The sequence below is a fragment of the Amborella trichopoda genome, chromosome 12 (assembly GCF_054954075.1).
Source record: "Amborella trichopoda isolate Santa Cruz 75 chromosome 12, AtrichopodaSantaCruz75HAP2 v2.0, whole genome shotgun sequence".
Taxonomy (NCBI): domain Eukaryota; kingdom Viridiplantae; phylum Streptophyta; class Magnoliopsida; order Amborellales; family Amborellaceae; genus Amborella; species Amborella trichopoda.
The window spans coordinates 3,036,167-3,061,928 of NC_142347.1; the positions used below are offsets into that span (position 1 = coordinate 3,036,167).

General features: G+C 37.9%; 1 protein-coding gene across 6 annotated transcripts; it reads right to left on the bottom strand.

Annotated features, from left to right (window-relative positions):
• Positions 1 to 703: 703 nt before the first annotated feature.
• Positions 704 to 20,730, bottom strand: LOC18433710 (GPI-anchored adhesin-like protein). Of its 6 annotated transcripts, none has more exons than XR_016046140.1 (11): positions 20,487 to 20,730; positions 19,598 to 19,710; positions 19,271 to 19,453; positions 19,015 to 19,114; positions 18,890 to 18,920; positions 11,885 to 11,927; positions 11,080 to 11,232; positions 4,988 to 7,454; positions 2,655 to 4,418; positions 1,868 to 1,951; positions 704 to 1,102 (listed from the first exon to the last, which is right to left on the bottom strand). XR_016046140.1 is itself a non-coding variant. In XM_088854174.1 (11 exons), the coding sequence occupies exons 2-11, from the start codon at positions 19,654 to 19,656 to the stop codon at positions 1,038 to 1,040; spliced, it is 4,590 nt and encodes a 1,529-aa protein (XP_088710300.1). In that variant the 5' UTR covers positions 19,657 to 19,710; positions 20,487 to 20,730; the 3' UTR covers positions 704 to 1,037. The 6 variants fall into 6 exon arrangements, 4 of the variants coding, with proteins under 4 accessions (XP_088710300.1, XP_011623115.2, XP_088710299.1 ...); XR_016046139.1 differs by having other exon boundaries at positions 19,256 to 19,453; positions 20,487 to 20,703; XM_088854174.1 differs by having other exon boundaries at positions 2,655 to 4,059.
• Between the last annotated feature and the right edge of the window lie 5,032 nt (positions 20,731 to 25,762).

Below are 25,762 nucleotides of genomic sequence, written 5' to 3' on the forward strand. Positions count from 1 at the left end.
ATCATATGGCACTGTTATCTTATGGCAGCCCCAATGAGCGTCGATCGCTTAAAATCGAATTTATATTAATCTAAAAGGAATTTTCTTATGGGCTCTTAACTCAAACCCCTATCATCCATAAAAACTCACACGGAGTAGGGAGGGGACCGATCTTGGAAGTCATAAGCAAAATCCCTACATCTTAGAGAGAGAGAGAGAGAGAGACGTCCCATACTCCATTATTCTTACATGTTTTCTAGAGTGAGAGCGATTGAACAGCACTTCTTGCTCAGGAATGTGTGGATATCAAATAGAAAAGAACATTAATAACCAAATTCGCTTAGAAGACAAATTCTAGAAGCAGAGTGAAGAATCTGCCCTTTATTCAAGTATAAGGGCATTATGCATCCGGTGACTGATATGTTTCTTCCATTTTTCTGTATATTTTCTTTTCTTTGGGTTTGTATTCATCCTAAGACCCGAATCAAAGGCACCTGAGTTTGTTGAATGACTTAGAGTAAACTGTAATAGGGATTAAAAGTCCTTGGAGTTCCTCACGGACTAAAAATGCACGTAAAACCCTTCTGTTATCAAATGGGCGAATTTGTTCTCTAGAGTGTGTAGTTCTCTAGTTGCTCTTTTTATCAGTCAAACATATAAATCTGATCTACTCACAGTTTGGGGAAGCAAGACCTCGCAATAACCTCAATTTAGCCACTTACCATCAAGAAAATTGAAAATTTTACTCAGCAGTTCAGATTACACCAAAATCACAATAAATTTTCCGCCAATTGGCCGCTTCACTAATCCAATCTACAACAGACCCCTACCAATTTACTGAAGGGAAAATTGAAACCCTGAGAGTCCAATTACACACAAGCTTTTAACTTCTCAGGCAAAATACAACACCAAATGCCTATTACATGATTTTAGAGCTGTAAATACTAGATATTTATATATAATTGACACGTATAGATATCTGATAACATATTCCAAAACCCAAACTACTTATCTTACCAAATATAACAAGAAGTCCAAGCCCAATGTCCATAATGCCGTCACCTGGGCTTCGACTCGCTTCCCTTGCTTCGAAATGAGGACAGGGAAAAAAAGGACCGAGGAGCTGCAAGTTCAAAATGCCAAATATCAGTATAAATTCTAATAAATTACAAAATAATAATAATCATCATAATCATAAGTTTCACAAGATTAACATTTTACGTAAAATGTGAGTTTGAATCTTAGTTACAAACAATCCTGAAAACAAATACACTGTGCAGCTACCTACAAACATTATTATGTTTCACAACTGTTGTATCTACATGTTTCACAACTATCTACAACCATTCTGCATTCCTAATATATGAAAATAATATCATAATCACAAATTCCAGTGCTGTTGAAGGTCCAAAAGAAGACGAGAAGTAGGAGAGAGAATAGTCAGTATCCAGTCTAATATATCAAAAAATATCATTCTAAAATCACAACTTCCAGTGCTGTTGAAGGTCCAAAAGAAGACGAAAAGTAGGAGAGAGAATAATCAGTATCCAGTCAAAGGACTCCAGTCTAGAAATCAGAATGACAACCAACATAAACATGGGAAACCAGTCCATTGTACAAGTAACAAACTTGCGTGTGCACACACACAGCTTTCTGCAAATTGAGGGAAAACCCAAGCGAAAATCATGGAGCTGAAAATAAAATTCAGCTCCAAATGTCAAAACAAGGTTTTGTTCTATACTTCTATTCATAGTGTAGTGGCTAGGAGCTTTTTGTTGCAGACACATACACTGGAGGTTCAAATATCCCTATAGTTTGAATATCAAAAAGGGAAAAAAATTAATGTGACAAAGCTATACAAATGAACAACAGTAAGGGATTGAAATACCTTTCAAAGAGCTTCCTGACAAATGATCCTCTCTCAGTTTGAAGTTTGCAGGGGGTGCTGGAATTGAGCTTCGTAACGATTGAACTGAAAAACCATCACATGGCTCAGTATAGACTAGATATACGACAACTCCAGTGCACATAAACTGTAAAATAAAATATTGAAAATCATGCTCCCACGTGAGAAACACTTTCCAGCAAGATATTTTGGCAGAAAATATTCATTGCCACAGATATTACACCACTAACCACTAAGGAACCCATTTCCAAAATGACCGACAAAAGGCCAAGCTAATTATGAAGGAATTCCATTTGTCAGGAAAGGAAAAGCTGACCAAAAACTGTTTGCTCTCTGGTAAAGTCAATCTATCGATTTATGATGCTTCCAACTTCTATCAATGATTCCTCATTTCAAGTTTTCTAAATTTCTGTGGAGAACAAGTGTTCATGACATGATGTAGTGTTTGTTCGTGTGTGTGTGTAAAGAGAGAGAGAGACGTCTTGCATTAAACCAAAAAGTTAAAGACTTGAGACTCAGAGAGAGGGAGAAAGTCATGGTATCCATTCCTATCGCGGACACCCCCAATTAACACCTTCAAAATGTAACTCCCTAACCTATTGAAAAAACGGGTAGTGGCCTGTCTTCCCCATTGAATTGCCCAAAAAATAATAATAATAAATAAATGTGAGGGCAGAGAAAGAGAGAGATTCTGAAAACCTCAACAACCGTTGTAAATGAAAGACAAAAAAAGTTTAGGAACCAAGGGAGAGAGAGAGAGAGATCATACTTGTTGCTTGTTCTTGCAAGCTCTCACCATCATTGAAACCATCATAAGAAGGGAGTCCTCCATGCGAGAACCCCATCCTTGTCTTCCTCAAATCCTCCGACGACCGACTAGCAGGGTCCCGCCCATCCTCTGTGTCATCATCACCCTCGGAAGTCGTTGCTGAAACCCAATCCGTTGCCAAAAGATCAGCGCCCCTGCTTTTCCTTCCAAACTTCAAAAGCCTCTTAAAACCCTTTGTAACATCCTTCCGAGAACCCGATCCAGTAACCAACACTGGCTTTTGTGCACTACCCCACCTCTTCCTCATTCTTGAGACTGCATCAGCTTCCATAATTTGCGACAAAGAGTTTGTGTTCCAAGAAGCTGGGCTGCCAACTGGTGAGTCCACTGATACATCAGAGGCCTCAAGCCCATAAGAAAACGCATGGTCCCTTCGAGAGCTCCAAGAAGCTGCAGGACTCTCTTCATAATGGTTGGAGCCAACCGCCGAGTCATCGGCTTGAGAGAAAGACCTTCGCTCTTCATTGGAGTCAGACCCAAGATCTGCTGATTTGAAGGATTCATGGCTCAATCTCCCCTCTTTCTCCTCATCTTCCTCTGAATCGGCCGGAAAATCCTCAGAATCTGCCAGCTTTTCAATTCCAATCACCTCTTTGTCAGATTCGGGCGAGATGTCAGGCACGTCAACGCCATTCTCTTCTGAGACACCATTCTTGTCATCCTCGTCTTTCTGGGTCTCAGCAGTCATGGCTGCCTTCAACTTAGCAACCCCTGGGCCTGCGCTTGGGCCTATGCCATTGCCCTTCCTGAGAAATGGCTGTGCTTCAGCAGAAGAGACCCCATTTCTGATGGGGCTTTTGCTGAAATGAAGTTGTTGGCTTTGGTCCTTTCCAAACCTTAATGGTGTTAATACTTCAGAGTTAAGAGATGAGAGATCCTTGAGCTCTCCCGGGCTAGCAGAACTCTTCCTCATGGATTGAGTACGTTTTTGCTTCTCTTCTTTAACAACTGGGATTACCTCCTCACTTGTGCTCTTACTGCGAGTGTATGTTTTGGGGTTTGTTCGGGGAAGTGTGGCCTTTCCTGTGCCTACACTCGATGGTTTCGTATTCTCTTTTCGGAAATCAGAGAAGTTGGGGACTGACTGAGCCATAATGTTCTCAGTTTGGGTGCGACGACGAGACCCACTAGAAGACATGACAGGCTTTGAAGATGTTGCAGAAGATCTGGGTATTGGGGCTCCAGATGTCCGGGGAGTGGAGGTTGAGAGGGTCTTGTTTGATGGGAACTTCTTGGTGTTTCCTGCTCTCTCAGTTGATGGGGTATCAGAAGCTTCTTTGCCAGTTCTGTCTTGTTGGTAGTACCTATATTCCGAGAAATCTTGGGGCTCTTCTTCCTCTTCACTCTGGAAGGCATTGGCATTGTTTTGCTGCTTAGATATGTGAGAGAGATAGAGAGAGAAAGAGAGACAGGAGGAGGCAGAGGAGGAGGGGAAGAAGAAGAGGAAAAGGAGAGTGCAAATCACTTCCAGTTTGGACAAATTAATACATCAGTAAGAGGGTCCCGCTGAAATCCAGCTTACCCACAAGAATAATAACAGAATCAAAGGAATAATATAAGAAACAATGACTTCTGATTCAGATATCAAATTCTGACATAATTGACAACAACGGAATATCCAGGAATTTATAAGCATATTAACCAAAAGGGAACTGCAAGGTCAAGAGAACAACTTCTTTCTTATGTTCTTCTTGGAAATTGATCCTGATACACAAGTCAGTGGATTCAAAGTAAGCAACGAGAAGACATCGCCAGACAAAGTTACTTAGACAGGCTCAATCTTGTTTTGTTTTTACAACTAACTCATAATCTATTCAGCGAAAAGAGATCCAAGTTGTTGTCCCTATGAAAGAAATGATAATCAACCTACTCTTCCCCTCCCTTTTGAGAAGAAATGAATGCCAGATGTCTTTCACATACCATGTAGGAAAACTCAAACGCTCATGTGAATTAGCTAACCACCAAAACAAAATCAATATTTCATGGCGATTGAGCATGCATATTGCATCTGAATGATCAATTTGCTCAAAACTTCTTTAAGGTGGAAAGTAGAAGGCCTGAACTTACTAAATTCAGAAAAGCAAATCATCACTCAATATTATAAAATATAGCATCTACACTTCTAATGAATATTTTCTTATACTACTAGAAAGAAAGTCAATTATCTACACATCACAAATGAAATCATTTCAATGCCACAGTAATAAATGACAGAATCATACTTCTTCAAAAAAGTTTTCAGCAGAGATATAGTGTGATTAGCCGAAATTTACCTGCTCTTTGGACTTCATTCCCGACCGGACATTGAATGATCTAAGTTTTTCCGCACGCAAATGAGCATGAGCAACAGGATCCCTTCGATCAGTCCCTGTCAACCCAGCTTTTAGCTCGGCTCTGCTTCTTTCAAGGCTCTCTTGCATGGCCTTCAATTTCGCTTCCTTCTGAGCCCTTTTCTGCCCTGACTCTTCTCTCAACTTCGCATCCCTCTTTTGCATATACATCTCATAGAACTTTCCCCTGAAATCTTCCATTGACCCAAAACTGCCCATATGTTGCTTTGAACCATTTCGATGAGGGCCCTGATTATCAGCCATCTTCATCAACAAATTTACATCATATCCAGCAGAAGAACTCCCCATTGATTCTCTCCCTGAATCAGGAAATACATTTCTAGAAAAGCTGATATCTTCGGGTGTCTTACCACCAATATCTGAAGAAGGCTTGTTCCTCCGGCCAATAACTGAGGAGTCACCAGGAACCCTAAGCTTGTGAGCAGCAAAGAGAGCCTCCAACTCATTCGCCTTCTCCTGCAACTCTTCGTTCAGTTCCTGGTTGCCCCTCGACTGCCTCAGTTTTTGGTTCTGCTCAGCCATTGCAGCTGGGTTAAAAACCGCCAAGTTTTCAGTAGCCTTTGGGTCAAGATAACCAGATTTAAAAACCTCTGCATTTTCAGCTGCCTTTCTCCCTGGAAAACTGGGCTTGAAAACCGCCGAACCAGGCTCCAAGAGATTATTTCCTTTTGCATAAGATTCGGAGGGTCGAAGAGTGGGCTCTGATGGTAAAGGCGCATTAACTGATACAGATTTGGGTTGTTTATACACAGATGTGGGTGCAGTTTTATTTTGCTCAAGAACAGAGGTCTGTCTCTGTAGCTTGATTTCCACAGGACTAACCGAATCCTTTGCCTTAGCATCCACCCCTCGGGTTGGTAAGCTTTTAAACTGGGTCCGAGAAACTACTGGATTCCTCATCTCTGAGTCGTCACCACTAGAAAGAGAACCCTTAGCTTGGTACTTAGTCGAATCTTTTGGCTCAAAATCGTCAAGCTTTGCAGCAAAGGTCCTAAATTGGGTCTGAGAAGCTGGTTTGTCCAACTGTATATTTCCCTCTGCACTCACAGGAGAATAAGAAACTTGAGCCTGAGAAACTAGTAAGATCTTTGTCTCTAAGTGCTCTCTCGTTAGCAGTGGACCCCTGTTGATATTGGTCTCGTTAGAGATTGGATCTGTTGACCCTGTATCCTCAGACCTTGCTGGAAAACTTTTTATTTGGTTCTGAAAATTTGATGGATTTTTCGACTTAGAGTCTTCCCGTGTGACTGGAAAACCTCCAATTTGATTCTGAGAGTTGGCTGGTTCTTTCAAACCAATATCATCAGGCCTGCCCTTAAAGCTTCTAAACTGAGGGCTCTGAGATGTTCCTTGATTCTTACTCTCCAATCCCTCACCCTTTTCTGAAAAACTTTTGAATTGGGCCTGAAAATTCCCAGAACTTCTAGTCTCTGCACTCTCTTCTCTTGCTGGAAAACCTCTCAATTGGGCCTGAGAACCTCCCAGAATTGTACCAACCTCGGACTCTTTTCTCACAGGAAACCCTCTTGCTTGGCTCTGAGGAAACCCCAAATTCCTAGTTCCTGAATCCTCTTCTCTCTCTAGAAAACCTCTCACTTGGGGCTGAGTAACACCTGGATTCTTAGCTCCTGAATCCTCTTCTCTCTCTAGAGAAGCTGTCACTAGGGTCTGACAATTCGCAGAAATCTTAGCCTCCAATCCCTCGCCTTTCGCTGCAAAACCTCTCCCTTGGGCCTGAAGAGACCCTGAAAGACTACGAGTCAAATTATCCTTCTTCTCAGTGTTCAATTCAATGCTCATATCACTCGCCCCGCTCCATCGCCTTAAAATTGACTTCTCTGTCGGGACAGGAGCCTGGCTGCCAGAATCTGACGATACCCTGCCAGAATCTGATGAAAGTCGCCTGAGTTCGACCTTTCCAGGCTTCTTCACAGGCTCACCTAACTGTTCTTTCTGCTTATTTTCAAAGAGATTGATTCGATCCTGAACACTGAGCCTACGGCTGGATGGCGTGGGCTCAGTCTTCTTTCCGATCGACTCTTCTTCTTCGGCCTGGCTGCTTGGCACTTTAAGAGAAGAGGAAGAAATGCTTGTCTCTTTGGAAGAAGAGATAAGACCCAATTGGGTGCTGGCCTCCTTTGAGGAATCTAGAGAGAGAAAGTGAAGTTTGTTTGACCTGGTGGCTGCTGTGTCTTGTTGTTCAGGGGGCTTTGGAGGCGGTTTTTGGGGACCATTAGAAGTGAGGGAAGTTTCTTCTTCCTCTGTGACAGAGTCTATGGACATGTCGGAGCCCGTGGGGGAGTTGATGACGCCATTGGCGTGGTCCTCCTTCCATGGGTAGAGGTCGGGTCGTCGATGAGAAAGAGAGATGCACTTGGTGCACGCTTCACTGCTCAAATTTAATCAAGAAATTAAGATAAATAATGGCATGGATGGATGAGAGAGAATAAAGAGAATTCTGTGCATGCTTCTGTGAGGAGATTAATTAAGAAATAAAGATACAATGAATGGTGACAGAGGAGAGAGAGAGAGTGACTAATCCACATTATAAAAACTCAGCTATGAGATCTTTAGCGTCAAATTTAAAAATATAAAGCTTAGATTAGAGCTAAATTTAGGTGGAAGAGTAGCGTAATAGTACTGAAAAAAAGACAGGTAGTTGACCCGTTATTAACAGGATAGAGACAAGATTAAAGTACTAGACCTTAATATTAAGAGGCAATTTAAAAAATAGTATTAGTACAATTGGTTCACTAATTAATCTATAATTTGCTTACTAATTCATCCCTTTAATAACATTAGGGCTTTATTTGCATTAAAGAGAGATAGAGAGAGAGAGAGATAGAGAGATAGACAGATAGAGAGAGAGAGGAACCAGTTTCTATCTTTTATATTAGATGACTATCAGTGAACTCCTCGCTCCTCTGAGCCGCTGGTTTGTTCGATTTGCAGTTTTCTACCAATATCATATATAAAAAAAAAAAATACTAACTTCCACCAATATTATAGAAATAGAGAAACCAGTATATGCTATGAGATCTTTTGCAGTATACAAATTTAGACGCCACTCCTGGAAATTCTAGTGTACTCTCTCTCTCTCTCTCTCTCTCTCTCTCTCTCTCTCTGAGGGTAGGTTATTGACGAGGTCCACAACCCCAATTTGCAGAGAGAAAAGAAGCATGATAGAATTTTCCCTGCATGCTAGAGCGTGAGAGAGGCTATTGTTTCCCATGCCAATGGGAAATTTACCAAAAATGCCATGACGTATAGTGTTTAATTTTATTTCCAAATACCCATGAAATGACAAGATCATGATTGAATTAGCTGCAATGAGAATCGGGGTTGGGTCATGGTGGTGGTTCAAATTAAGCCCCAGTTTAAAAGTCTCAACCTACATTCTCACAAATAAATAAAAATTTGACCATTTTAAAAAAAGATTGTATACGGCTATTTATATATAAGGATGTCAAAATTACTTAATAACCATCTGATGTGAAATCTAATAGCTTAAATGTGTCACAAAGTTCGAAAAAATTTCTTTTGAACTTTGAGCTTAGTCAATACAATAAATGTAGCCACCAAATTTCACATCCAATAGCCATTATTAATTGTGAACATTTTGTACTAAAGATAAATGGTTTGATTGTATATTTTTCCTTTCAATAACGGGTAAAAACTCATCATCCCCACTGACTTAGCCAAAAATACAAATAGCTGCAATGTGCTCTCTTAGGTGTTTTGATAAATTGCCCTAGAAGGCAGAAATGTCCAGTAACTTACCCTGCTGCACAAGCACACCCGTGCAGGTGCATGAGCATGAGCACTCTACATGCCCCATTTTAAAACACTGAAAACGCATTAACACTCAATGGAAATCCTAGTTTAGATTCCCTGCTTTCCAAAAGTCTATACAAAACTTGCAACCCCCTGGAATATATAGCTAAGGGTACTGCAATTTATTTTTTTTGGGGATCATATTCTTAGTCAAATTTCTTATCAGCTTAGCCAAAGGAGCCTTCAAAGAAGCCAGCCAGCTTAATGCCCGTATAATTTTGAATTGAATCTTGAAAGAGACAGACTTTCGGTTAACTTCGTTACTGAAAGGCCTCAGAAGCTCGGATTCGATAAAATTCGAAGGGAAATTCATAGTATTTATTTTCTTTTTGCCAAATTCATGGAATATTAGAGTGCTTTACATGAAGTGAATTGTTTGTATACTACATGAAGTATCCACCCTTAACTGACAGTCGAGACAAGAAACGTTCCTGTCATTGTCATCTCAAGAAGAACTGTTCACTGCAACGACCATCATACAGGGCAAACTGGGGAGACTAAATGTTGTATGGGAATAGCATACTGCATGTTGCATAATATACAGTCCTTTAACAAACTCTATTTTTATTTCTTTGATTGTTAACAAACTCCAGTTTTAACCCTTGAAAATTTTGAATAACTCCTCCAGTCATGTGGTCTACGTTTTCCATGGAAACTACGAATAGCATTCCAAGATCAGTCGACACAAAAACTTGAAATGTTACGATAAACGGCACAGTATGATACGTAGATCACAGCTGGGGGATACCATGGTCAGTTTTAAAAAACTGACTGCCCATGAACCCTAGTCTTATAGACGAATATTCAGAAAGATACAGCTAATCCCCACCATCAATCTTTGAGAACAGATTGTGGACTCCCCAGCCGTAACTCATAAAGTACGTATGATATGCACCAAACATGGGCTGTGTATCACATAGTTCACCCCACAAAGCAATACTACACACCGGTAATTGATAAAATCGCTGATCCAGATCATAATCGTTCAGCCGCTCACTGGCCAGTTTTGGCTGAACTGGTGAACTGCGGCAATTTGTCCAAAATCACCATGTTGACTATAGCAAACAGGGTGATTTTTGCCTAAATTTGGGAATTGCCAGATTTTCCAAAAATTGATGAAATTCTCCATGTTAAATTTTCACGCAAGTGTCAAACAAGTACAGATAGAAAATTACCCCCATTTTGGGGTAAAGATCGAAGACATAAAAGTCAAAAATCGACTCCTTAAGTATTTTTCACTCACCCCATAATTATTTCCTTTTGGGGTTTTCTTCGTCTGCCCAAAAATTAAAGATGGAAGAAATAAAGTGTGAAAATAATGGTGGAAAAGTAGGATGAAAAAGACCCTAAAATCAGAGCAAAAACAGATAGATATCAGCAAAAATTCTGATTTCAATTCATTTTAAAGGTTTTCTTTGTTAATCATTAAAAATTTCGATTCGAACTTTTGATATAAACGATTTTGTTGAAATCATTAAATCACTTAAAACAATATCTGATCCAAAATCATTAAGTTTTGATTAGAACAATTGTTACTTCCTACAACCTCTCTTTTTGAAAATCACATGTATTTTTAATCAAAATCCAAACGATTTTCATTCACAGTTAAATCGATTTTGATTCAATCACTGAGATTGATTAAAACAACCTCTATATTCAGGTTTAAAATTTTTTTTTAAAAAAAAAAAAACGATTTTTAATTCAAACATAGGTTTTTAAAAAAAGAAATATTTAAAGTTTGGATTAAAAATCTCTTTAAAATTTTTGGGTTTTGTTTAAATTCTCTTAATTATTTAGAGCTAGATCGCAACAAGGAAATCCAGACCAGCATCGGCGATTTGACTCGGATTTCAAGGGGACAACTGAGTGAGATCCGAATTCTGATTTTCTAATGATTGCCATACACACACACAGCCTTGTATGTGGCACATAGAGCACATCTGGGGTATCCATTGTCTACTCTGTCTGGCAGACTATCAAGATTAACACCAGTCGATTATCCCCATCTCCAACAATGGAAACACCCAGATATGGTCACTCTCCACCACCAGTGGGTGAGAGCAGACTCTGAATTTCCTGGCCACCACACATACACAGCCTGTGTATAGCACATACCATACCCCGGTTTTATATCGCATACCATTCCCTCTCAAAATTAAAAACTCAAAGCAGAACCTTACTTCAATCTGTACGCCCCAAAACGTTCGGCGAAGAGTAGTAGCTCAGAGACAGTCTCAAGGGTGAAGCCAGCAGCAGCTGCTCGAGCACAGGCCGTGGTTAAGTCTTGCTGGACTGCCATGAGCCTCACATCAATTGCCCTCAGAAGCTCTCTCCTGTAACAATTACCATAGAAAAATAGCACCCAGAAATTATAAATAACAGGGCCAAAAAGAAAATTAAAAAAGAGAAAAATGGTACAGGGTAGCCGCTGTGCCAAGTTCGGTGCTAAAATGCAACTGAATTTCATTGGAAACTTAAGAAAATTTGATGTGAAAATGAAATAACTAATACACCATATTCCAAGGAAATTGGGATTGAAATTGGTCGTAGCGAAAACTCAGATTAAATCAATGAAAATGGAGAAAAAGTGAAATGTAAATGTTTGCCTGACTGAATCTCAGCCAAGTCCCACCATGTTTTGGTCAAATCAACAAAAATTGGAGCAAATAATTGGGAAAGCCCCATGGCCCAGTGGTTCCAAGCTCTTAGTCAAGCACCCAAGTTTTCATGTTCAAATCCCATGTAAGGTTTAAAGAAAAGGAGCCGATTTTAACCGAAATTTTGGCCAGTTGTCAGCTTTAATTTATTTCTTATGGTTTTGCCCCAACTCCCAAGAAACTTTGGTTTCAGCCAGTAATGAAAATATCAGCTTCATCCCTCCCTTCTTGCCTCCCTCCTTCTAGTTAAAATATGCAAGACAAGAAGCCTTCTTAATATTAGGAGTATATTTGGGGGTAACAGTCATAGCTAAAATATAAAACTCACTTGGTTGTATCAGCTGCACCTGCTGCTCCTGCTCGATTTCCATCTGGTTGAGATGAGGTAAATAAGTAAGCACCCATAATTGTTGAACTATCAAGCGACTAGGCCATTTGTGCAAATGAAATCAAAACCATGTGTAAAATTCCCATCGTCAACCCATGGACAACAATAATCAGTTAAAATGGCAAGCATCCTTAGAGTCTAGAACCTGTGTCTGGCAACAAAATAGGGCACATTGGTCGAAAAGAATGCAAGTCCAACCCAATTGATGCAATATGATTAAAAACCATAGTTACCGAGAATGGGATAAAATCAGATACGATATTGGGATCAGGACCGTAGAATCTAATAAGCAGAAAGATCCCTATGGTGGGGATCGCAGTCCATACGCCTAAGGATCTCGATCCAAACTTAATCGGGATAGAACAATAAATTATGCATGGTCAATGTTTTAAAACCCTACAATCTGGATCAGGAATTGCTAATCCAAACAAGGAATTGGCGGGACAGAACTGGTTCTGATAAGGTATCAGGCCCAGCACCCCCCGTCCCCCTCTTTTTTTAAAAGGAAAAGTATACAAAGAGACCATTTACTTTTAATACAAGGAGGTCACAATCACTCTTACCCTTCAGACTTCAAATCGGGTGGTTTTGTGTGTGTCATTGACTAAACTCAAAGTTTAAAAAAAAAATTCTCAAACTTTGTGACACAACCCAAGCCATCCAATTTAACATTTAATGGCCAGTAGCAATTGTGACCTCCTTGTAATAAAGGTAAATGGTCTCATGTTATACAATCCCTTTTCAAAAGCCCTCCTTTGATTATTTTTTCTTTGTTTTTTTAAGCTTTTCTTTTATTAGTTCCCCCAAAATCCCCACCCCATAAACCCCCATTTAAATTTTTAGTTTTCAATTTTTAGTACTTTTCGATATCACCAATTCAGACCAATCCAGATAGCTGATCCAACGAGCCACCACAGATCTATCGGTTAGATGATCCACCCCAACGATCTGGGTTTTGAACCGTATAGTACCGAACTCCATCTAGTTAAAAATCGAGGTCCCTAAGAGCACTTTAAATTTCAGTCCCTAATCCACAACCTGAGTGCAACACAACACATAGTTGTTAGAGGCAGAAGCGGGATCAATTCAGGGAATGCTGAACCGCCATAAGATAGAGGCTCCCTGGGGTTAGAAAACAAGGCCCTAGTTCTCAAATTTCTTGAACTAATTATATGTACTCTGCAAATTCGATTAAATAAATACGAATTAAGAAACTTTAAATTATTCCATAGTTTGTTAGATTAATATATTTAAAAATCAGTTCATTTAGTAAGTTACGAATTTTATAGTTTGTGCAGTATTATTTTTGTAAAGAACCCAACTTTGTGTAGCTATCTTTTTCGTTGAATAGGAACAACAAAATCATATGTGATAAAGTATAGCCCAAAACTATATATGCATGAAATAGTTTGCTTTTTATTATTATTTATTAAATAATGGATTGCACACCAAGGTAGCACGGCATTCATAATGGAGGATCGTGGGGGATGATTTATGTAGTGAGTAAAACTCTAAATTATCATAAAATATTGTAATAGAATCTGGATACAATATATGGTCATCGTTGTGTTACAATGCAATAAAATCTGGATCCCACGACTCTTGGGACTAAGAAACCTATCATTCACCATCTAGATCCCAAAGAAGCCGGGAATTCAAAACACATGATTAACGGAACTCGTTCCCCTGAAAAAGGGATCAAGATCCTAAATTCCAAAAAAAGTAATCCACGAAAGTTCTCTATTCGGATCTTAGGATCGAGATTCGATCCTAAATTCCAAAATTAGGATCGAGATTCGATCCTTAATTCCAAAAAAGTGATACCTGGAAGTTCTCTGATCGGATCTTAGGATCGAGATCCCAGAAGGGATCGCCTACCAAATTAGGCGTTCCCGGAAACTACGTGCCCATGTTTCAAAGGAAGTTTGTGGAATGAGAACTTGGTATGAGAGATAAGATTGTTGACACTTGAAGTCTTAAAAGTTATGTGCCCTATGGGCAACCCCTTCTTGTGGAGGTTCACTCAAGTTCAACTTCAACAGCAGTTATACCAAGTTACCCACCTAAGACCTCCATGAGTGGGGAATATGATACGAGAGTACTTTAAAATGGGGACCCTATACATGTCAGGGGCCTCAAGAAGACAGTGATTGCTTCATTTGTTCACGTATTCCACATCAAAGTTCAAGTTCATTTTGAGATATATAGATTGAAGACAAGTATAAGAAGATGCTCGGTGAGCTGGGAAATCAAGCAACAACTAACACATGCAGAGTAAGAGATATGCTATGTTGGATACAGAGGTTAAAGGATCCATATATATGATCATAAATACGACTACTATTCAATATGGTAGGGCCAAAGAAGACCATTTGTAAGAACACTTGGCCCTAAACACGTCCAAATTTACAGTCTTGAACCCAACCTCAACCTCAATGTGTACATTACTTTGCTCGTTTCTCATTCGGCGTTATTTGCACCCCACCCAAACCTTGTAGTGCTTTTCACTCAAAAGAGTTAAAGAGAAAAAAAATCCTTTTGTTTCTCTTAAAAGGTTTGTAAAGGCACTCCATTCTTGTAGGCGCCCTTTAAATAAATGGATAGAAAATCCCATTAATAATTACAATAATAGGACAATGAAATCATCACAAAAATATGATCTCCCAACATAGGTGGCGGTCCTGCTCCAGAATCTCGCTCCAATGTTCCAAGAAAGGGATCTTTAAGAATCTCGATAACTAAATTTGGGATCTCGATCCCCACTACTAGGAATCCTGATTCCTCTTGTTAGGGATCTTGTTCCCAACTTTAAAGTCCAAGACAACAACCAAATTAATGATTTTCTCTATTTATAGTCAGTTTGCAACACAACTATACTTTTAATGTAGTTGCATTGCTTGTTGGCTATAATTAAAGAGTTCCCTACTCTAAAGAGTATATATAGTCTTAGACCCCAATTAGTTTGGATAAGTCTCAAATGATGATTTGATGATATAGTCCTAGACTATACATACTCTTAAGTTTGGGAGTAAGGACCCAAAGGGTTGGGATCAATCTCCCAAAAGGTCAAAATCAAGATCCCAAAACGACAATGATAGGAAACCCCGTTAATCATAACAACAATTGGACAATAAACTTATAGCTCTAAGGGGGTGATGATCATCACAAAAATAGGAGAATGAAATCACCACTTGAAGGGGAACTTTATAAAGCACATGTAGTAAGAGAGGGGTGGGGGAAGGTTAGTATTTAGATTTAGGGGAAACTTGAGATAGGGGTTTTTCTGCTACTCAGAAACCCCGAATGCTACTTGAGTGGGATTACTCGTTACCATAGTTGTTGGGATCAAGATCAAGAGCGGGAGCAGGGGATCATGAAATACAAGAAGATCCCTATGGTAAGGAGCGTCATCTGCACAATGCACACATTAGGGATCTAGATCCCCAAATGTTAGGGATTGAGATCTCAACCTTTTGGGATCTTGGTCCCAAACTTTTGGAATGTTGATCCCAACCCTTTGTGTCCTTGCGCCCAAACTTAAGCAGTATGTACAGTCTAGGATTATATCATGATCATCATTTGAGCCTTATCCAAACTATTTTGGGTCTAAGACTATATATACTCTTTAAAGTAGGGAGCTCTTTATTCATAGCCAGCAAGAAATGCAACTACATTAAAAGTATAGATGTGTTGCTAATTGATTATAACATAAAGAAAATCATTAGTTTGGTTGTTGTCTTGGTCTTTAAGGTTGGGATCGAGATCCCTAAGAAGCGGAATCGAGATCCTTAGCAGTAGGGATCAAGATTCGAGATCCCAAAATCTAGATATCGAGATCCTTGAAGATCCCTTTCCTGGAGCACTAGGGCGAGATTGCAGAGCAGGGTCGCCACCTATTCTGAGAGATCCCGATAAGTATGGTTGTGATGCTTGTTGTTTGTCTTGTAGTTAACTTAGGAAGAAATTTTTGAATGTAAGTGAGTGGGCTTGGTATTTGAAAAGTACGAGAAGTATTGCTTTGAGCAATTGAAAGGCTCCACGTACATCAGTTATGCAAGGGATACCGAGGACAAGAGATCGAGCACCAATTGCATTTGTAGGTGTGTAATAAGGGTCACATATAAGGCATGTCATGCATGAAAATGGCCTCAGAACTCAAGGCTGATTTGAGTTAAAGAAAGTGGAGTCTGTATGAGTAAAAGATGCACAAAGAAAGATGGGTATAGTATGATGCTCATGAAGATTATTCAGCTAAAGAGAGTGTTGTGGTGCTTAAATTTTTTAGTTTCCAAAACAAATGAATAGCATGATTACGTTGATAAAACAGGCGTGTGGTTTCAATATCAAGATGGAGATACACTATCGAACAATATCCTTTTTTGACACCCTCACCATTGCTCTGGTTCTAAAAAAGAATGAAAATGATCACAAATGCTTAAGAATGTAACTTATCACCAATGCTGCTGCTTCTCCCACACCCCTTTCTCTCACTAAAGGTGCTTTATAGAGCTCGGCTTTAAGTGATGCTGGCATTGACAAAAAATTACCACTAAAGAAAGAAAGGAAGGCCCAAAAGTAACTTGGAGTGTGATTTGATACCAGAAACCCAACAAATAGTAAGGCGGTCGCTGCAACTTTCACATGCCACATTAGCTAGGGAGGAGCTGGTTGAGAAATGAAAACTCTCTTAGTGGCATTTTGGAGGGTTTTCTCAATGATTGACACCCTTTAGTCATGAAAGGCTACACAATCAATGTAATTCAATGGACTCACCCAGAAATTGTGCATCTGCAGAAAATGCAATGTCACAAATACTTCTAATAACAAAGAAGAGGCATTAAGGTTTGGAAATTTCCAAACCCTTCTCTCTCTTGGCTCCAATGGCTCTTGGTTGTTGTTAATCTTATTGGTAAATCTGTTCTTTCTCTTTTTTTGCTACTTTCCCCAAATTCTCAACCCTCCATCTTACTAGGACGAGCCCCTTTCAGCATGTTCAAGTGGAAGACAACTCATTTATTGTGATTTGGCAGGCTCGTGAAAAAATGATGCACCCAGTCCCAACCCCTTCCCTTCTCCATATATGATGTAACCAGCTTGTTCCAAACTTTTCTGGTTTTTAAAGAACTGGTAACTCAAGCCCCCAAAGCCTAAAAGAAGTCCACTTCCATCCACATTATGAGGTTGTCTACATGAAAACTATGATAAGTTTATCTGCTAGAGAACCTCTATTAGATCTCAAACATCCATAGCTCTCGTCCATCACCATGGAGACTCTATAGGTACACAAGGCTCCAGGCCTCTGACTTCTTTAACCCTGATACTTATCCTAAACCATGATTGATACCAAAGAACCAACCCAATTAAACTACAATTGTAACCCTATCATATCCTTTTCTAACCCCTAGTATGGATTGGGTTTAGGATTCCCCCTAGTCCCCATCTATCCCAGATGCACATACCCCATAATTTGAACACCCTAAGAAGCTAGGATGGTTAGTTTTTTATTGTGTTGGTTATTTTTTTAATGTATCTTTATTGTGTAGGTTAGTTACTTGGAGTGAGGAGCTTTCTTGATTGTGAGATAATATTCCTAGTTCACATGTTTCTATTGGGCAACAACTAACAATAAAGGAGTAAATGTCTCTTTTAAGTTGGCTTGCTTATTTCTTTCATTTATAAGCCAAATCATTTTTCTTTTTCGACTTTTTTGGTAAATGAATGAAATGGATTGCATACTCCTGAATTAGCAGGATTATTTTGTTGCTCAAGCATATTATAAGTTGAATTTCAAGATATGTAGCATGCACACGAACATCCATAGTTTTTTATGCATGTCAAAGGACATGATACTCCTGCCTGATCCTTGAGAAGCTTAGACACTTTTTAATGTTTATAGTTGATATCTTACCCTGAAATTACCTAGCGTCACCTCAAATCCCATGTCTCTATAAATAATATGCAGATGTGCCATGTCTGATGGGCCAATTTTGGGGTTGGCATTCCTGATACGAGTGTTCATGTTAGTTGTTGATAGGCATATCCATGTCTTTGCAAAATAGATTTCAAGTCTAATCATTGATAATGAGACTAAGTGGTCATACTGTTCCCATATTCTATTAAACTAGTTTGGATAAAAAATTATGAAAGCCAAATCTTTCGCAAATTGCCTACCCACTATGTAACTCAACTGTTTGTGGTGAACATGGCCAATTATGTAAATAACAGGGTGGTAGAGTAGGGAAAACAAGCTTGACATTTAAGGTCCCATTTGAAATTAAGAACATTTTTCATACTAATATTTGACACCAGTTCCAGTAGCTCAGAGACCTCCAAATTAAGCCCACAATAAGGACAATAAAGTATGAGAAACAGAAATTTTAAGATAGCAAACATGAAACAAATTAGAATAGAAAAATGAGTCAACAATGCCTTTACATATCACGACAAAAGAGTTCATAACTATATGGAAAGAGGAACCAAGAAGGCAGGCGGGTCAAAACTCAAACTCAATACATGCAAAGTGCAAGATTTCTTACAAAAATCACAATAATCTTATTTGTCGATCAATTGGTTGGAGAAACAGAACCTTCTTGCAGAGTTTTACATGTGAGGAAATGCAAAAATACAGAATTGGTGTTATCGTAAAAAGTACAAATTCACTTCAAGGAAACAGCAACTACTTGGAGATCATCAGCATTGGATGTGACCAAGCTATGGCCTATTAATATGAAAATTTCAAGTATGCCGGCATGGTGATTAAATTCAAGAACAGTACAGCTACCAGGGATCATCAGAAGAATGAGACTTAAAACTTGTGAAATATATAGAGTAATAAAGCAAGAAAGATTATTCCTACAAAAGCTTCCCAATCTAAAATGAAATACAAGCTAAAGAGACTAACAACAAAGTCAAGGAAATTTACATAGGAGAGAGCTCATAATGTACCTGCTGCATCGGAAAACTGATCTCCTGCACCCTAAATGAGACGCCATTTTTTCGTGGTTACTAAGAGTAACTATAGACGCACTGGAACTAACATATCCAAAAAGGAGAACGCATTGGAAGAATACCTGTGCATAAATTCTACGAGCTGCCTCCAACTGAGACATCTCAGCATCAAAAGTATTGACCAGCTCCAACACCTCTGGTGTACTAACAAACCGGACAAACCTGCAATGAAAAAACAAAGAGAAAATAGGAGGGGAAGAAAAAGGGCAATCTGATATCAAAATAAGGAAACTTTAAGTTAAACAACCACTTCAAAACACAAAACCAAAAACACCCAGTAAAAGAAACCAACCACCACCGTACAGATAAGCATTCAACCTTTCAATGGTTCCTTTAGTGAACCAAGTTCCAGCATCTTCATTCTTCTGAATTTCAAGCTTGATTGACTGAACTGCTCTGGCAACCTGTTCTTCTGCAACCTTTAGCTGAGAAGTGAATGGCTTAAGCAACCCAGATGCGAGTTTCTCGATCTTGCCTTCACCAGAGACAAACAATTCACACCTACAGCGATAAAGAGTATTAAAAAGATTTAAAACCTCACACGCCAGAAGCACCTGAATGTGGAAATCAAACCAATCAAATTTATTTTTTTTAATAATTTATACCAGTCAATTTCAATTCTCAGATCAAATTAGCAAACTTTACCTTGACCTCCTGGGCGAGAGCTGAAATACAGCATAATCAAGGGGCGTATCAGATTTCATTCTTCAAGGTTTTCCACGTCACAAAATATGTCAACTCACGTTAATAAATTTAATCTGCAAAGAATGATAATCCAATTCCTCAATTTGTCTGGCTTGCAATTGGTCAAAGGTCCAAAGACCTTCCTATTTCTCATAGAAATTCAGGAAACTACTTAAAAAATATTCAAAAGAACATGGAAGTGATGTATAATTCTCTCAATTCTAACAAATCCCCGTGCTTTCCTACTATTGATCCGGTTTCTTCGGCAGGAGATAAAAAAATGAGCAGTCAAGGGATTTTAAAGAACAGAGAAATCTGTCGAGGTTAAATCTGTAAATCATTGATCTCATTGCAGACTACAAAATGGGTCAGGTTCCTTCTAAATATAGCAGCTTTTCATAAATGAAGCAAAGATTTAAAATTTCGGAAACGCAATGCTCCCAAAAGCCTAGTATTTTCTTTCAATTTCCATGGTGATTTGCACGAAAACATTAAAAACACAAACAGCATCTTCATAAATAACAGGAAGAATATCAAAATAACTAAAATCAATGCTTTTAAAACCTATCCGCATACATCGACCATGACAAGCAGCTGAGAAAACTGTTCAAATACATAGACTTCAAAAAACTGAATAAGAAATTCCAAACTCTGCATATTTTCTGAGAAAACTCAAAGAACGCATCGGAACACACTGGCTCTACAGTTCTGAATCAAATGCTGATAAGACCTAGCTTCTTCCATCAATCAAGTAAGAGATTCGAGAAGAATACTGAAAAAAATGCGCAGGAGAAGCTCTAAATAACGAGATTATAGATTTGAATGCATGGATCGAATGCCTGAAACCTACCGGTTCTTGCAAAACTCCTGCAACATGGAACATTGAGAGAGAAATCCTTAAAGGCCTCGTTTTTGCTCACATTTGCTTACTCTTCAAACCCTAATTTGTCGAGGTAGTTTGCTTTACCCCACTTTTGAGCTTCATCTGTCTCCCTCTCTCTCTCTAAGAACCACGCACCACCACCAGATAGATACAGTAGAGAGAGAAGAGAGAGTTTGTTTAAAGTGATGAGAGAGATAGAGAGAGACGTTTTAAGAGTGCGTTTCCAGACAAACATAATTTTATGGAAGTAAACCTGAAAATGTCCCTGCTAGTCCATTAAATTTCGTAAAAGTCCCTGTCTGGCTTTCGTACCAAAAAAAGACAACAATGGTTTAAGACAAAATTATATATAAAACCAAATGAGACGAAAATAACCACCGGTTGTTGCCAAAATTTACGAAAATGGTCCTTCTAAACTCCTTTTTTTAAGTATTATCTTACATTAATTAAAATGGAAATTACAATGCACTAATCAAAATAAAGACCTAGAAATAACCTGTAACTTCATTCAACTTTCTATGAACATGATTTAAAGTCGCCAACCACCAAGATGTAATTCGTAAAATCTTCAACCATAAAGATATTAGGCGCTAAGGCAATTTAAATTTTTTATTGCACCAATTAATCACATTCAATAAGTCATTTTTAATTATCAAATTATCAGCACGCTGCTTTTCCCTCAAAATTTTATCACCTCTGCTTCTAAACTCAATCTTCTTTTATTTTGTATTTTGGCCTTCTAATCTATCTTAGCCTTTGTTTCCAAATCCCGGATAAAATCAAGATGTTCTCTTTCTTTTCTTTTAAATTTTTTTTTTCTCAAAATTAACACATGGATGTTCTCTTTTGACCCGTGCACTAGTTTTAGTGGCTTCCAAGTTTAGTAGATGCTCATTGCACTTCATTTTTAGGCCATTTTGTGAATTTTGTGAATAAGAAGCTTTGGGTGAGTTTGTCAATTCATGGGTCTAACAGGATTTAGGATATGGAACACATCTTAAATTGCTACAAATCTATTCTCAAAACAAATTTATAAATTATGAGCTCCAAAAATAGTGCAGACCTGATGATCTTTTAATAACTAAAATTTATGGTCCAAAAAAAGGTATAAGAAGGATCAAATTTCTTTTTAGATTCATGGTCATGGTCATGGTCATCAAGATGACAAACTTGTAATGCTTTGAATCCAAAATTATCTCTAAAAAATGGATTTGATTTTGAAAGGAGAATCCACAAAAGGAGTTGGGGTAAGCACAAGAATAGGGTTGATCGGTGTAGGTTTCCATCCCACTAATACCTTTAGAACTATTAACTACTTCTAAAACGGATAGGACCATGTTGTGCCCACTAATCTACCCCAAAAAAAACAAAAAAAAAAAAGTTGGGGGGTTGGCACCAAAACTTTACCCCTATGTAAATTAGCCTATTTAGTTTTTACTATATTCTCCCATTTTGATTGGTTGCTACCGTTGGGTCAATTTCAAGTCTATATTTTCTTTTGCCAGTGATGGTCCAACGCCTAACTAACAACTTGGCTTGAAATTCAAGCTTTCTAGATATCACAATTTGGAAAGAAAATGTTGTTTGGAACTTCAACAATAGTTGAGCTTCTTGGCTTAATGGCAAGTACCACAAAACCACCCTCAAAACTACCATTAAAATGTATGCATGTATTGTAGTAAAGGTATCATGTTCAAACCATAAATGCATATCAAAGAATGGAAGTTAGGGAGGGGCCATTTCTCCAGCAAATAAGTTTTGCATCAAAGGGTCCGTCCTCTTGGCTTGGTGGTTTGGGTGTAAATGCTCCTTGTCTAAGACTCCAAGGTGCCACCCACCTTCCACAAATAAAGCCAAAAAAAATCAACAAGGTGCTCACACTTCCACGTTGAAGCCGTTTTGGAAGGGATGTGAATTTGTGAAACTTGATAAGCCTTCACCTGAAATTACTGTTTAAAAAACATGTTTCCGAGCATATGGAATGAAAATCTATTTTTGCCCGGTGTTTTAAGGGCAAGCTTTTTATGCTTCTCCTACAACATAAAACTTATATACTTCTCCTTATCTAACTGTCCATTCTGAATGGAGGGCTCAGATTGCCCCAATCACAATGTCACGTTTCTACACTATTTTATTTTTAAGTTTTTTTCTATAAACTATTTTGATGCCAAATTTATACGTTCAATCCTCTATTAAACTCGCACTAGCAAAAACTATATATAAAAAAAAATATTTTCAATAAATAAAATAGGTAAAATACCTTTGAAAGTTTCAAGGGATATTTTGATTATTATATCTTATTGAAAAATTATTTTTAATATTTTTTATAGGTTGCACCCCAATGATAAGATGGCATGTACCAAATTTCATATTCATACAATTTGTACAAAAAAATTAAAAATAAAATAATTTGAGACATCAGACCTAAGATCAAACGGTGAGTGGCTCTCTTGATCAAAATTGGATGGCTGGATAGTAGGGGAAGCATAGATCTTCTATGCTGTAGGGGAAGTATAGAAACCTCTGTGTTTTAAAACCCAATGATTTCTTATTTGGATTGTCGATTCAGATGGAAATCAATCGCGACTAAACTGTTTCCTGGGATAGTATGGGTCACGGCCCGATTCCCCCCCTAAAACTCCCCTTTGTATAATTTTTTTTCCTTTTTTTAAACTTATCTAATCGTTTTCTTAGGTCCATTCTAAGTAACCCCCCTATAAACCCCTATTTGATTTCATTTATTCTTAATATTTTCATGGATCATCGATTCATGCTGTGGATTATCGATCCAAAAACTTAACGTGGATTTGTGGGTGAACGATCCACCACACTGATCCGATTTCTAAAACACTGATTATACCTTTTCCTATAAATTTGAAGCTCCAAAAATAATACATATTTGTGAAAAATTATATTAAACCATCAGGAAAACATGTGAGATGAATTATTCTAAGAGTTTAAAATTTATTTTCTCTAATTTTCAGATCAATTATTTCCAGCACCTAAACGGTCATTCCACAGTTTCCATGGTCATTAAAGTGTAACTTTGTAAAGCCGCGGCCCCATCGAATACGGTTCCTGTAGACATTCGAGTCTTGTTGCAAAAGTAGCAATTTCAATGTTTGGCGCAAACTTTTAGTGATTAATGGAAACTTTTAGTGATTAATGGCCGTTTTTCTAGCTTTCGTTGAAAGACACAGCAAAAGCTACTCAACCTTTTCCCTCTTGCGTGTGAACATGCCACTGCATTTGTAGTTTATTCATATTAGTTTATAGGGTGTGGTTTGTATAAGGTTGAGGCCCTAATCCATCAAAGTAACCCACCAAGTTGTTGCAGTGTTATTAGAAATCAATGTGGTGGCTTGAAAGTATGTTTTATCTCAACTTGTAAAATTTGATGATCCAAAAATAGTATAGATCAAGCAGATTTATGAACACTTGACAATTGACGATCTAGATAGTATATTATAAGATACATTATTTCTAATATTTGAAATTTGTCTTTCCTCATGTCGATGCATCTTGAGATCGAGATGATCGAATTCAGAGTTTTTATGCATCGAAACAACCTTTTCTAATCAATTTTTTGAGGTGCATCTTAATTTGATTGTTTAAGACCTCACCCTTATATGAACTTTTAAGTATTTCTTATTGCTACAGCTGCATAGAGCTGCAACCCAAATCTCCTTGGTAAAATTAGTCTCGATGCATGTAATATACATCCGCAAGCTTTACGAAAAACTTCACCCTTTGGACAATACACCAAATAGCCACATTTATTTGTTTGACTAAGGATTTTTTTTTTTTTGTTCACTTATGAGCAGGTGCTTTGATCCTTGGAGTCTTTCTAGCTTAAATATTTTTAAATTAGAAAAAGTTTATATAAGGTGTCAACCTTATACTATTAAAGTAAGGTACACATCAAATATTCTTTAGAAGAGAGTGCTCTGATATTGGTAATCCCCCAATCGATTATCTCGACCTCAAGATATATAGAAAATGAAGGGAGAAAAAAATTTCAAGTCCTAAAAATACTACATCTTATAACAAATTGTCTGGTCCGTCTATTTTCAAGTTCCTATAAATCTACTTGATATGTACTACTGTTACAATTTAAATTTTCAAAAACTAAGGATGAAAAGAGATTTTCAAGTCACCATAAGATTTATGAATGAGGAACTCCATCTCCAAGCAAAATTTAGGAGTGCTTCTTTCTTCTACAATACATGGAGGACACCTTATATAAGGAAAAATTTTATGTAAAGGTGAGGTCCCTAACAATCAAATTAAGATGCACCACAGAAATTCATTAGAAAATATTGTTTCGATGCCGGAAAACCCTCACTTTGATCATCTCAACCTCAAGATGTATGAACATAAAAAATAAATAAAAATTCAAATATTAGAAATAGTTCATCTTGTAATGTATTATATATTATCATATATCTGTTCGATCTACACTATTTATTAATTTTAAATTTTATAATTAGAGATGAAAATAAATTTTAGGCTATCATAAGGATTTATGATACCAAACAATATATTTCGGCATTATTTGAAAGGCGCCCTACTTTGAATGTTTAAGGCCTCGGCCTTACACAAACCACAGCCCTCATATAAGCGTCACCGTTTTAAATGTAAACCTCAGTCAACACTCATCCTAGGAGCACTATATTCATTTCCCAACAACAATCACCAGCCATTTTCCACGCAAGAAAAAATGGTATAAGATGTTGCCGTTGAAGCGGACACCTTAGTATGTGGGAGCCATTAAATCTCATGCGATTAAATGGTTCTTTGAACTAAACTACAATCAAGAATAATTTGTAAATGCCTATTAAAATTTAGGAGTGTGGCGTTGTTTCGGTCAAGGTATGGTTCGATTTTCCTGTTTTGACCTTACAAAAGAATTTCGGATGAATTTTTGACATTTTTGGGCCTTCAAAAGTTTATTTAAGCTTTTGGGGCTTGCCCTCTCTTATCTCCGATGTTTTGATTTACTCTTTTTTTTTCTCTTTCTTTTTTATTGAAGTTTTTAGTAAATTGCAGGATAATTATTTTGCTTCTACTCCTAGATAAAGGGTCTTTACTTTCTTCTTCTTTTTTTCTTTTTTTTTTTAATATAAATAAAAAATAGCAAGAAAACAAGAAAACGAACATGAGCATCAAAATTATAGGTACTGGACAAAATGGAAGATGAGTAACTACTAACCCATGAGTTAAACGATAAATGTTTCTACCTG